This window comes from Coturnix japonica, chromosome Z (genome assembly GCF_054131305.1).
Source record: "Coturnix japonica strain WE chromosome Z, WE-NBRP24, whole genome shotgun sequence".
NCBI classification, from domain to species: domain Eukaryota; kingdom Metazoa; phylum Chordata; class Aves; order Galliformes; family Phasianidae; genus Coturnix; species Coturnix japonica.
Window position 1 is genome coordinate 65,881,670 of NC_140702.1, and position 12,119 is coordinate 65,893,788.

At 56.0% G+C, this 12,119-nt stretch overlaps 2 protein-coding genes across 3 annotated transcripts; both read right to left on the minus strand.

The window, feature by feature from the left end:
- Positions 1–379: 379 nt before the first annotated feature.
- Positions 380–1,325, minus strand: LOC107305801 (avidin-like). The gene is made up of 4 exons (XM_015848368.3): positions 1,234–1,325; positions 918–1,131; positions 626–746; positions 380–550 (listed from the first exon to the last, which is right to left on the minus strand). The coding sequence occupies exons 1-4, from the start codon at positions 1,303–1,305 to the stop codon at positions 517–519; spliced, it is 441 nt and encodes a 146-aa protein (XP_015703854.1). The 5' UTR covers positions 1,306–1,325; the 3' UTR covers positions 380–516.
- Positions 1,326–2,028: 703 nt separating this feature from the next.
- Positions 2,029–11,930, minus strand: GBA2 (glucosylceramidase beta 2). Of its 2 annotated transcripts, XM_015848365.3 has the most exons (17): positions 11,686–11,930; positions 10,366–10,457; positions 10,128–10,243; positions 9,823–10,041; positions 9,193–9,432; positions 8,779–8,881; positions 7,605–7,758; positions 7,399–7,524; positions 7,138–7,322; positions 6,870–6,974; positions 6,474–6,581; positions 6,160–6,311; positions 5,966–6,072; positions 5,692–5,834; positions 5,488–5,603; positions 2,878–3,069; positions 2,029–2,796 (listed from the first exon to the last, which is right to left on the minus strand). In XM_015848365.3, exons 1-17 carry the CDS (start codon positions 11,859–11,861, stop codon positions 2,569–2,571), a joined length of 2,562 nt encoding a protein of 853 aa, XP_015703851.1. In that variant the 5' UTR covers positions 11,862–11,930; the 3' UTR covers positions 2,029–2,568. The 2 variants fall into 2 exon arrangements, 1 of the variants encoding a protein (XP_015703851.1); XR_014939267.1 differs by lacking the exons at positions 6,870–6,974; positions 7,138–7,322.
- Between the last annotated feature and the right edge of the window lie 189 nt (positions 11,931–12,119).

Sequence of the window (12,119 nt, forward strand, 5' to 3'; positions counted from 1 at the left end):
CTCAACAAACTCAAGCCTAGGAGAAGGAAAGCATCAAGGATGTGGCAGTGTGTCAGAAGAGGAAAAGGAATCCAAAAGAGAATGTTTACTGGCAGCAGCAGGCACTCAATGGGAAGCTGTGTCCCCCAACCACTTCTGCTATCCTCAGTCTCCCAAAAACTGCCCTGAAATGCTGCCCTTGCCCACTGGCACTAAGGATTTATTTTGCTATGAAAGAGTATGCTGTGCTGCAAGCAGTGCTTGTTGGAGGGCCTGCAGGGCTGCTTGAGCACACAGAGAGGTACTCATCTCCCAGTCAAGCGCATTCTGGTTGCTGGTCCCCTGCCTGTCCTTCTGAGCTCAGCTGTACGGGATAAGTAGCACATGAGGTACAACTCTGCTGAGTGCAGGCGGGTTTATTTGGCTTCTGGTGCACAGGCAGTGGGATGCAGCAGGTGGGCAGCAGGACACAGTGAGGAAGCAGCAGAGAGCCCAGGAGCTGCAGACAGGATCGCGAGGCACAGGCATTGCTCCCCATCACTTGACACGGGTGAAGACACTGGTGCCAACCCTACAGGAAGAGGGTCAGTGAGGTCAGTGGGGTGGGAGTGAGCACTGTGGGGCTGACAGCGAGGGCTGTGCTCACCTGATGGCCTTCCAGCTGTCCTTGCGGGTGGGAACCTCTTCTCTCAGCAGCCATGCCATCTCCAGCATCTCCTTCCCACGGCGGTCCATGAAGCACTGTCCCACAAAGACAGTGGTAGAGTCTAGGGGTAAACCAAGGACTGAAGCCAGAGGAATAAAGACCACCTTCTCTGATAGACAGACACCCTGGGTGCTCTGGGCTGACAGACTGCTCTATCAGACCCTCAGACAGACAGACAGACACCCTGGGCAGAGGTGTTTGGCTACCTGCAGCCTTGATGGTGCTGTCATACCTGCAAACTGCCACTGCACAGTGAAGCCAAAGGTGGGCTGATGCCCCTTGTTGCCAGGGGGCTGCTGGGCTCCTTGCAGTGGTGACACCAGGATCTGCTTGTTGGTGGCAGCCACCGCTGTCTGGTAGGAGCCAGAGAAGGTCCCAGATGCATCCAGGGCTGAGATGGTCATATTGGAGCCCAGCTCATTCCTCCAAAGGCCCTGCAGCTCACACTAGGACCAGGGACATGGCAGCGTGTCAGATCACAGCATGGTCCAGCACAGCATAGCACAGCTGCAGCCACCCCCCAGCACCGCAGCTCCAGCCACCCTCACCTTCTTGGATTCTGTGGGGCCAATGCCAAGCAGGACCAGGCTGAGCAGGAGGCAGCAGTGGAAGTGCTCCATGGCTGAGCTGTGCTCTGCCTGCAGCTCCAGTCCTGCTCAGACCTGTTTATAGTGGTGGGGGCTGCGTGGGGCCCCTGGGCTGCCTGCCAAGGGTCACCAGCAGGAGATGGGCCACCGCCTGCAGTGGCACAGTGGGACATGGTGACACAGGTATTGCTGCCACAGCACTGTGTGGGGGCACAGGAGAGCCACTGGGAGGCCATGTGGGGTCATGGGAGCCAGAAGTGCTGCAAGAAGAACTGGAATGTGGCTGCTGCAGTTCTAATCATTATTAGAAGAGACAGGAGCAGCATCAGCACCCTGGCACTGTTACTGGCTTGGGAGCCACAGGAGTGCCCTCACCCCACAGGTGGGGGAAATTGGTGCCAACTACATAAGGACAAATGTCAAGATGAGGGTGCTCCACTGCAGCGCTGAGCAGCCTGCACAGGGAACCAGGTACACTTTCCCCATTGAGCCATTGCTTCTGGCCTGGGTTACCCCTGCGGCTCTCCAGTCATCATCAGTGCCATCAGTGTGTGACTCCATGCACCACTGGGCCCTCTTGCCCCTTCCCAGCAGCTGATGACTGCTCCCTATGAGGGCTGCTAACATTTCAGAGCCTATGCTGGTTTCTTTGCCTTCTTATAAACATAAGTGGGAGCAGGCCCCCACCCCGACCTTGAGTGCAAAACCCCACACCGTGCATCCACACACACACCAAGAAGCACAGGGAGAGGGAAGGACAGCTGAACAATAGTTTATTAAGAACTTAAAACAATTAATTCTCTAAAACCTGCTCCCCCGCCCACCCCAGCTTGCAGCACGGTGCCAGACCAGGCTGGGCACTGTTAGGGCTGGGATTGTCACCAGCCCCCAGTGATTGTCCCAGCTGGGCGCCCCCACTGTGGAGTCAGCCCAGGGAGCTACACACTACAGCATCCATGTGTCAGTGTGGGCCGCATCCTGTCTCTGTCACGTTCTGCAGGCCTCAGACCCCAGAACAGGTCTTGGGGCACGAGGGTCCTGCAGGAGCCCTGAGCACCAGGGAGGGGACGGTCACATATCCCCATCCTGTCCCCTCCTCTCACCACGATGGTGACAGGACATAACACGTGCCTCTGGTCTCCTTCTGTGCAGCACAGGGGGCTGGGGATCCCCCAGAGCAAGGGGCAGAAATGTGGGGGCCAAGGAGGTATGAAAGAAAAAACAGCAATTCGAGCATTCTCAAGAGAGGGAGGCACAGGACAAGATCCCTGCAGCTCTGCTCTGTGCCACCCAGTCTCAGAGGTGCAGAGGATTCTTCTGGGGTGGTGTAGGGCTGGAGGCCTGGCGGGCTTTGCTCTCCAGGGCCAGCTGCATGCTCCAGATGCTGAGGGGCCGCATGTAAGCCAGTGAGCGGTAGACCTTCTTCTCACAATAGGCTTCAGGGGTCTGGAAAGCCATTCCCAGTTGCTCCCACACTGTTCGGTAACAGCCCTCTGCTGTGTGAAAGCCTTCCTGCACCAGTCCCTGTGGAAGAAGGCTGCCATTCTGATCTCTGTGGCATGGAGGTGACACATGTCAGCTCACCCCCCCGGCACACCCACTTACCTCTTGGATCATGGTGGCAGCCAGAGCGTAGACGACACCAACCCACACCTCACTGGACTGCACACTGGAGGTGTCAGGCACGCCATCAGGCCGCATGCCATTCACAGCACCCATGGTGCCACCTGCAAAGCTCATCACGTTCTTCTCAAAGATGGTTTTCAGTGCACTGACAATGTGGCTCTTGGGAAAGACCTGCATAGAGAGAGTGCCAGCAACTTGGTGACCAGGACCTCCAAGGTGACACTTCTCATTAGGAACAGGTCACCAGCAAGCAGTGTTAAAGTGGGCACCTTAGGAAAACACCAGGAAGAAGGCCTTTTCCCCCCAGAAAAGACAGAAAGGAGAGGCAGACCTTCATACCAGCTTTCCTGAAGGAGCCTAGTAACTCCTCCACAACTGCATCTCACTCCTGCTTTGAGGACAGGCCAACCACACTCCTCAAACTTGCCCTACTTGAGTTCCCAGTCTGCACTTATGGTCACTGCTGATGTTTTTCAGGCTATTGCCAACTCAGAACCCAGGCTTTCTGCTGGTTAAAACTGCTGTCTCATCCCCAGTCATAGCTATTTCATGTAGCTGGCGTAGCAGCTTGCACCATCTACAACTGGCATTACAAAGCCCAGAAAAGATGGGACACAGACCAGAGGTGGACAGGAGAATGGGTCAGGGATGTTGGAGGGGAAGGCTGTGATGTAGCCAGGGTAGTGACATGGGGGGCACGTCCTGCAGCTGAGAAGTGGGACTGTGAATACCACAAGGCTGATTAGAGTACGTGTTGGAAATCCTACCAAAAGATCTGATCATGGAAAATTACCTAAGCAAAGAGAAGATTCAGCTTCTGCACAGTGGAAGAAGAGAAAGCGAGCACAGTTTTGATGAATTTCAGAAGGACTTCAACCCCTTCAGGTTTGCCATTAGGTGGCAATGCAGGGACCATGTCCCTGGCCAAGGGTTGAGGCAAGATGAGATAGCATGAGGATAAAAGGTTGGACTGTGACACATGGGACACCTTGTGATTTTCTGCTTACGGCAGGAGAGACTTGAGACTTTTACCACTACCAAGAGGCCTGTGAAAGGTCAGCAGTGCTCACCCAGCAAACAGTTGCTTCAAGAGAATACAGGGGGAAAAACAAGTTATTCAACAAGCCAAAGCCAAGAGCTCACGAGAACTACAAGAACAAACTAAAGCACCATGCTGACTAAGCCCTCGCAAAACAAAACAAAACCAAAACAACCCGAGCATGAAAATGCCCGCCAGTCAAACAGCAAGGAGGACTGCACAAAGATGGATAGCCTCTGCATGTAGCTGGAAGTAAACAACGCTTCTCCGTGGTGCTAAAACTAAAGTCATTAAAAGGGCACTGGGACAGGAAATAGGCAGTTTGCTTGGCTGGCCCCTGCATGGGATGCACTGACTTTCTGTGCATGTTTGTTGGAAATGTTAAGGAAGATGCAAGCATGGTGGCATGACACGGGAGCTTGCCAAAGGATGGCAGAGATAATCCAGCAACTTCTGCAGACTCATCAGAGGAAAGGTCGTGCATCGCTTTTATCTCTGCTAAAGCCAAGTATCTGATACAGTCATGTTTTCCAGTGTGGATGTGGAGATAAGCAGAAAGGCTGCTTGGGAAGCAGTCTTCTCCAGCAAAAGGTTTCAAGGCAGAATTTATTCAGGACTGAGGTCACCAGTTGGTCTTACTTTGCATTTCATTACTGACCTGCACACACAGCAGGAATGCATTAATGAAGTTACAAGCAGGAGCACTGCCAGCAGGGCAAGGGATCAAAATACACAGAAAAAAACTGGATGACCATAGTAAACAGAGAGCTTTCATCAACACAGCCTTCAGCAAGCTCAGAGATCACCAGAGAGCAGGGGACAAATGACAACAAAGCAACAATGCCAGACATCAACAAAAGCATAGGCAAGATTTCAGACTGTGCTACATTTACCACTTGCATCTAGAAAGGCTGTTTGAGTATTGCTGCACAGGGCTGGAGGGCACAGCCAGATGCTGTTTCCTCACTAAGTCCACATAATTTGGGACTCTCTGCTCCCAGGGAAGAAGCTTTTGCATGTTCTTTCCCATCACAGAGAGTTCTGCTCTGTAGCAGCAGGATCTGACAGCTTCTTTGGTCATAAGTAATCCACAGGAGTGCTCTCTGCTGCCACGCTGTGTTCCAGTACTGAGTTACTGATCACTGTTCTGCCTGCCTCATCACACAGAGCAGCCTTTGGCCAATTCCTCCTTTGTGAGGGAAGAGCTGTAGGCCCCAGATCAATCTCCATGTCCTCCAACACTCATTTAGGCCTTCAAACTGGACAATAAACAGCATGTGGAAAGTTTCATGCATATTTTCACTGGTTTCTAAGCAAACACCATTTTGCTGAGAGCAGAGCCCAGCAGGACCCCTCCTAGTAGCATGCCAGGCTTGACCAAAGACACACGCTCTGCTTGCACAGCCCATTTCTGACCTGATTTCCATTTAGTGCACTGATGTGCATTAAGCCTCCTCTACCCAAGTGCTGCCCAGTGCACGCCAGCAGCTGGCACACAGCCCACACCAGGTGCTTGCTCTGCTGAGCTTTCACAGCCCCCTCCTCCTCACCTCCAGCTCCTTCTGGTCCAGGCCACATGCTCCCAGGAACCACTGCCCCGCACATTGGTCTGACATGATGCTGCTGGAGGTGCTGCTCCCACTGCTGTCATAGTTGTAGTACTTTCCTGGAAAAAGCCAGAAATATGGTATACTGATGGCTGCAGCTGATGTGCTACTCCACTCCTCCTAACCTACCCACCAGCCAGCACGCACCATTCCACAGCAGCCTTTCAAATGACTCCTTGCCCTTCTGCAGGATGGCACCATACTTCTGCCGGGTTTCGGTGTCACCAAGCACCTCTGCCATCTCACACATCATCCGGACAGCTGCCAGCCACAGCCCACCGCAGTATGCACTGCCAGAGCAAAAAGGACAGCCATGCTGGCAATGCTGGACACATTGCACAGTGCTCTGGTGACACGTGGGGAGCATGTCCCCAGCTCTGAGCTACCTCCCACCACTCAGCCCACACTCCTGGCTGCTCACCTGGCCCCGTTCACTACCCACGCATCGTAGGTCTGGTCAGCAATGCCCCCATTCTCAATAAGCCCATCGTTGTCAGTATCAAACTTCAACTCCGACTCCATTACAGCCTGCAGAAGGCAGGAGGTGGTCATGAAGTATTCCTGCTGTGTCCCTGTTTGGATGTCTCCCATCCTCTAAGGGCCCTCCCACAGTACCTGGCAGACTGGCCACATGTCCTGCAGGTACAGTGCATCATGCGTCAGGTAGTAGTCACGATACACCTGCAGCACAAACTTCAGGTTCAGGTCCTTCCAGTTGGCAGTGTCGTGCATCAGATAGGCATTGACTCGCTGCCACGGCTCATCGTCTGCATGAGGGCAGAGAAGATACAGCAGCACAGCAAGCAAAAGCCATCCCCATAAGGTCCCAGAAGTGTCACAATCAAACAGCACCAAAGTGACATTTCCACAGCCACCTCCAATACAAGCAGCTGTCCTGCATCCCTGTGCATTCCTTGCATGCCCCTCACCTGGATCCCCAATGTCATGAGGCACCACATTCTTCAGCTTCACCTGGGCTGTATTGCCACACACCAGGTACTGCCGTGGCTCTATGTCCTCATTCAGCACTGTGACAGCTGGAAGGGTGTGAGGTGAGGGATATTAGAAAGGCATCAAGCGCAAACCACAGGCATAGGCAGGACAATCAGCACCCTGCCGTGCCCTGCAACATACTGGGGGACACCAGTCTGCTCCCAGTCTCTTGCAGCAAGGACATGTCCCAGTGCTGGAGGAGATGCTGAGTGGCATCAGTGGGATGGGGTTTGCCAATCAGTGGTTAGCAAGGAGCTGGAAGGCAATACCAGCCCTTCAGCACCAATACCTATGGCAGAGGCCAATCCCACAGCACCAGCCAAGCAACTCACCGATATCATACTGCAGGCTGATCTGCAGCTTGGGCCACAGCATTACAAGGGCGAAGGATGCATAGAAGTGGACATCATAGGTGTTGTACATACGGTACTCCTGCCCTAAAAGCAGCAGAGGGCCAGTAAGGGAGGGGAGACGCCAATGGACAGGTCTCCCTCCCTGTGCCATGCTTCATCCTGCAGGGGTGTGGAAAGCATCCTCGCAGCAGGTAAAACAGAGAGGGTACACTTGGGACGTGGAGTGTATTGAGTCCCAGTGAGTTACCTTCCAGGTAAGCAAACCTCCCATACTCCCGCAGGACAGGGAGGAGGTGGGACAGCTGGGCAGCCCCTGGTCCCTGCAGGTCCTGGGGGAGGCAGTCAGGGGGCAGCTCCAGCCAGATTGTGCCCCCATCCGTCATGAAGTACAGTTCATTGAACAGGGCTGACTTGTACCAGGAGGGCAGCTGACTGCAGGGAGAGGGAAACTTAGCCAGTGACCCAATCGCACTGTCCCCTGCCCAGTCACTAACCCCATTTACCCCACCTGTCCTCCAGGATGGGCTTCTGCCATGCTTCAATCTTCCTCTCCCACTCCTTGTAGTGTGTCAGGGCATAGTGTGACAGTGCAGGAGCTGCATCCCCATTGCTGCCAAAGAAGCGTGTGTACCGCCTGCCGAGAGGAAGTTTGGGCTATTACTCAGCTTAGGGGCACTCCAAGGAGCTCCACCAAGCTGTTGCCAAAGCACCTACCTGAGGTGCAGTCTCTCCTTGGAGCCAAAGTGAATGCGGGGCATGTCCCACACCAGGGCCAGCTCCAGTGTCCCATGGCCCCGTGCAGGCACTGTGCAGCTGGCGCACACCGCAGCTGCTGTCACTTCTCCCTTCTGGGTCTGCTTGCTTTTACCTGCCAGGAAGAGAATGAAGAAAGGATTCACAAAGTAGCCAAGGAAGACCACAAAGCCTGAGGGATTGCTGCCTCAAAGAAACAAAGCTTTTTGGTTCTCCTGCAACATGAAATATACATCTGATGCGTTCTGGAGGCAGCGCTGCTGTGCATGAGCAACTGCTTTTTCCAACCAGGATAGAATACCTGCCGTGGGGGGAGGGACCAAAGGGGTTGAAAAAAAGGGAATGGAAGCAGAGGGAGAAATGAGGCAGTAAAGCCAGCAGGCACGTGTGGAATGGCCCTGTCACCCAGGACAGTGCACTACCAGCAAAGGCACCAGCACTTTGCAGTGACAGCCATCCCCTCCAGCTTTCTAAAGGATGCTTGAACAGCACCTGCATTTAAAAAACGTCCTCAGGCAACTGCATAATTATATGCCAGTCCTGACATGTGTAACCAGGTAAACTCATTAAGGCAACAATTTTCACGGAAGCATAGATCCTATGATAACGTCTAGCATGCTTGAAGGAAAACCACATCCCAATAGCCCAGAGAGCTCCAAGTGCATCTGCAGACAGCAGAAAGGAGTCTTCGTTTTCCTGAAATATTTAGGCAACTGGTAACAGCCCTCATGAAACACCGCAGAGGTCCAGTTCCAGTGTCACAGATCTGTCAGCACTGTTCTATTGGAAGGCAGGCAGGGCACTAGGCACTTGTGCAGCCCCACTGCAGCAGCAGGACAGCATGGACTGCAAGGTGTCATCCTGCTGGGAGGCAATGAGTGAGCAGGCAGCTGAAGATGACGCAGAAGTATCAAGGAAATTCCAGAGACCTTCAGGAAACCCTCGTGGCAACAAGAGGGCAGCAGGTTACACCGGCTTCAGAGCTCAAGAGCTACTAAGTGCTCCCTAAACAAATGAGAACCAGCTCGGCTGGCAGATCTGGCAGCACAAACCCAGGGAAGGTAGCTGGGCACCACTACAGCCACATAGCAAACCTCAGCCCATGCTCCTGCCTGGCTTCTGAGACAGCACTCACCAGTGGGGGACTCCAGCTTGCCATCCTGCAGGAGGTCCTGCCACACGTCCCTGCCTGACCCCGCAGGGTCAAAGGCAGTAAGGTGAGTGATGACTGTGCCGGCCTGGGGATAAGGAGAGCATCAGGAAACAGCTCCCATCCCAAAACAGCAGGTGATGAAATTGGAAAGCTGGAACTTTCTCAGGTAGGCAACACGACCCACCACAACTCACAACCACAAGCTTGGCCTCATGCTGCCCACCAAAACCACCCCCAAGCCTGCTTGCCTGGCATCATGCAAGCCTTACCCACTGCATCACTTGCTGGAACCCCAAAACAGCCACCTCCCTGCTCCAGTCCAGCTCCAGGGCTGTCTCCATGTTGGGGACTGCCCCACAGCCACCAGTAAAAGCACAGCCCCACTCCAGCTCTCACCTTCTCCCGTGCAGCCACAGCAAAGGTGAAGGGGTTGACGGGCGTACAGTGGTGCAGCAGGACGCCGGCCACCCGCTCCCCACCGTCCTGCAGGGCAAAGGGCTCATTCCAGTGCCCCCCACTCCCATCCCCCTTCGTGCCTGTGCCGTTCTGCAGGGTGAACATGATGGAGACATCCACAGGCTCGTCACTGCTGTTCTCCACCTCCCAGATGAACACTCCCACTGGCAGGCTGGAGTCCTGTGGGGAAACAACACAAACATAAGAGTAGGAAGTGAGCAGAACACAGTGTCAAAGCATTAGTGGGAGGGAAACAGAGCAGCTGCCAGAACAGAACAGAGCACAAGCAGCAAGGGATGGCTCCTCTCAGCACTAGGTCTGGCTGTGACAAACCCCACAGCAGCTGGCACCAGGAAAGGTATCTTAGGACAAAAATATCAAGCTGGGAAAGAAAATGAACAAGGAGAGAAGTCTGGCTGACAGCAGTTGTGCCTTAGCAGCACCAGTGCGGCACTCCAGGAGCACTGGGACCATTGCCGTAAGATACCACATCACTCCCAGCTCCTTCCTGGTGCTACTGCAGCACCCCAGGGTATAGGCGTGATGCTCGAGGAATTGTCACCTCCTCACCTTGTAGTCATGGGGAATGACTGGGGAGATTTGGCGGCACGTGAGCACCACGTTCTGTCCTGGCAGCTCGTAGACCATCCAAGCACGGGGGTACAGTGCATGGTAGAAGGCATAGCGGCCACAGTAACCCCAGTTCCAGCCCTGCAGTGCGTTGGGTTTCTCCACGGACAGCACCTGCTGGTAAACAGTCTGTCCCTTGCGGCGCAGGCACACTGTGAACTGAGAAGAAAAGGAGCACAGGAAAACAGGGTGAGCCCCAAGGCAGGTCATGGTGCTGCAGGGGGGCAGGTGACACCAAGCCCTACCTGATCAGCGATGACTGTCTCATAGTGGTACTTCCCAGGGTTCAGCTGCCAGCGGCAGAACTCGCCCCGCCAGCCACGAGTGATGGTGCCGCCACCGATCCCACCCAGTGGGCAGCCTGGTGGATGCAGGGGTCAGTTCTACCCTATGCCCCAAGCAGCCCCTTCCTGGCTAGGAGCACCCAAGAGCCAGGAACAGGATGATGCCTCTTATACCACCCCATGCCCAATCTGGGCTCACCATAGATCTGCTGCAGAGGGACGGCACAAAGGAGGTCGATGAAGGCAGATTTCTTCTCAATGCGGGTTTTCTTGTACCACCACTTGAAGTACCTGCAGGGAAAGCAGAAGGTGTGACTGCCAGCACTGCCATCCCTTGTCAGCCACACAGGGCAGCAGTGCCCATCAGATAAACCCTCACCACGGAGCTGGCCCTAGGCGATGCCCTCTCAACCCAGGGCCCTCTCATGCCCAGCACACAGGCAGGGTGAACACACACATGGCAGGTAAAGGCTTTTCCAACAAATCTGGAGGCTGCAGCAATGCTGCACTTGGCTGTATGAGGACAGCACAGTGAGGTCAGGAGAACCAGCCCATCCTGTGCAGCCGCTGCCACTATCAGCAGCTCCATCACTTTGCTTTGTGGAGGTGCCCCGGAGCAAGGAGCAGGGGGAGCACAGCAGATCCCCACCTTCAGCTTTCCCAGCAGCACGCAGCACAAGTAATTGAGATTTTACAACCAGCAGAACACCTGCCTGCGCTGAGCCACACCAGGTCCAGAGGGCATTGCTTTCTGCTCAGCCTGGCACAGAGATTAAGCCTGCCCAGACAGCTCCCCGTGTGCCCTGTCACCGCAGCTCTGCCACCCAGGGTCACCCCGCAAAAAGCCGCAGCGGTGCAAAGTCCCATCACCGCATCCTCCCCCCGCACCACGGCCACGGCACGAGGAAATGGTCAGCGGTGACACATCCCCTGCACTGCGCCGGGCAGACAGCCCGATCCTCCCCGGGGACGCAGGGCAATTCTCTCCCGCTGGAAGGAACCTTTACCCCGCACACGTCTTGCAGATGGCAGTAAGGCTATCCTCCCTGCGCCGGCATGGATCGCTATAGGGGGATATGGGGGAGGATCCCTATAGGGGGGGGATCCCTATAGGGGGATATGGGGGGGGATCCCTATAGGGGGATATGGGGGGGGATCCCTATAGGGGGATACGGCGGGGGGATCCCTATAGGGGGACATGGGGGGGGATCCCTATAGGGGGATATGGGGGGGGTCTATGTGGGTATATGGGGGATCCCTACAGGGGGGATAGAGGCAGTAAGGCCGCCGCCTCCTCTCCCTGCGCAGAGCCGGTGCCGGCTGCTCCCGTACCCATCAGCAGCGCAGGGACAAGACCCCCCGGCCCCGGCGGGGACAGCATCGAGCCCCGGTATAGAGAGACGGGAACGGCGCGATGACACAGCCCGGCGCTGTGACTCCCAGCCGGGCTCTGCGATGCTCCGGGGCGACCCCCCCCCATAATCCATGTCAGCCCATCCCACCCCCCGCCCGCCCGTACCGCAGCACCAGGCCGACATGCCGCAGGACGTCTCGGAACGGCACATCGCCGGCTCCGTAGGGCTGCCGCTGCTCCGGGAAGCGGTGCTCCAGGCACAGCCTCCAGCCGGCGGTCTCCACTCCGCGTCCCCGCGCCGACCCCTCGTAGCACCGCATCAGCGGCCCCGCATCCGCCATGGCCTCAGCCCGGCGCCGCCACGGCCTTGTCCAGCCACCCGCCTCCAACCACCCCCCGCCGCCACCGGCGCCGCCGCGCCCCGCACGCGCCCTCTTCACCGCCCGCCGCCCCGCCCCGCCCCGCCGCTCCGCCCCGCCCAGCGCCGCGGGGCACGGCGCCTCCGGAACGAGCCGAGGAGTGACGAAAATTGCCGAGTGGCTTCGAGCGGCGCTATCGAGGTGCCGAGTGCTGCCGAGCCGTCCCGAGTTGTCCCGACA

What these genes read in the sequence shown, in the direction of transcription:
- LOC107305801 (XM_015848368.3), bottom strand. Translation starts at nt 1,305, where the DNA reads ATGGAGCACTTCCACTGCTGCCTCCTGCTCAGCCTGGTCCTGCTTGGC. An exon ending in GCCCCACAGAATCCAAGAAG is followed by an intron (nt 1,132 to 1,233) that starts GTGAGGGTGGCT and finishes CCCTGGTCCTAG; the next exon opens with TGTGAGCTGCAGGGCCTTTG. An exon ending in TGTGCAGTGGCAGTTTGCAG is followed by an intron (nt 747 to 917) that starts GTATGACAGCAC and finishes GTTTACCCCTAG; the next exon opens with ACTCTACCACTGTCTTTGTG.
- GBA2 (XM_015848365.3), bottom strand. Translation starts at nt 11,861, where the DNA reads ATGGCGGATGCGGGGCCGCTGATGCGGTGCTACGAGGGGTCGGCGCGG. An exon ending in CAAGCTGGAGTCCCCCACTG is followed by an intron (nt 7,759 to 8,778) that starts GTGAGTGCTGTC and finishes TCTTCCTGGCAG; the next exon opens with GTAAAAGCAAGCAGACCCAG. An exon ending in TGGACCAGAAGGAGCTGGAG is followed by an intron (nt 3,070 to 5,487) that starts GTGAGGAGGAGG and finishes CTCTCTATGCAG; the next exon opens with GTCTTTCCCAAGAGCCACAT.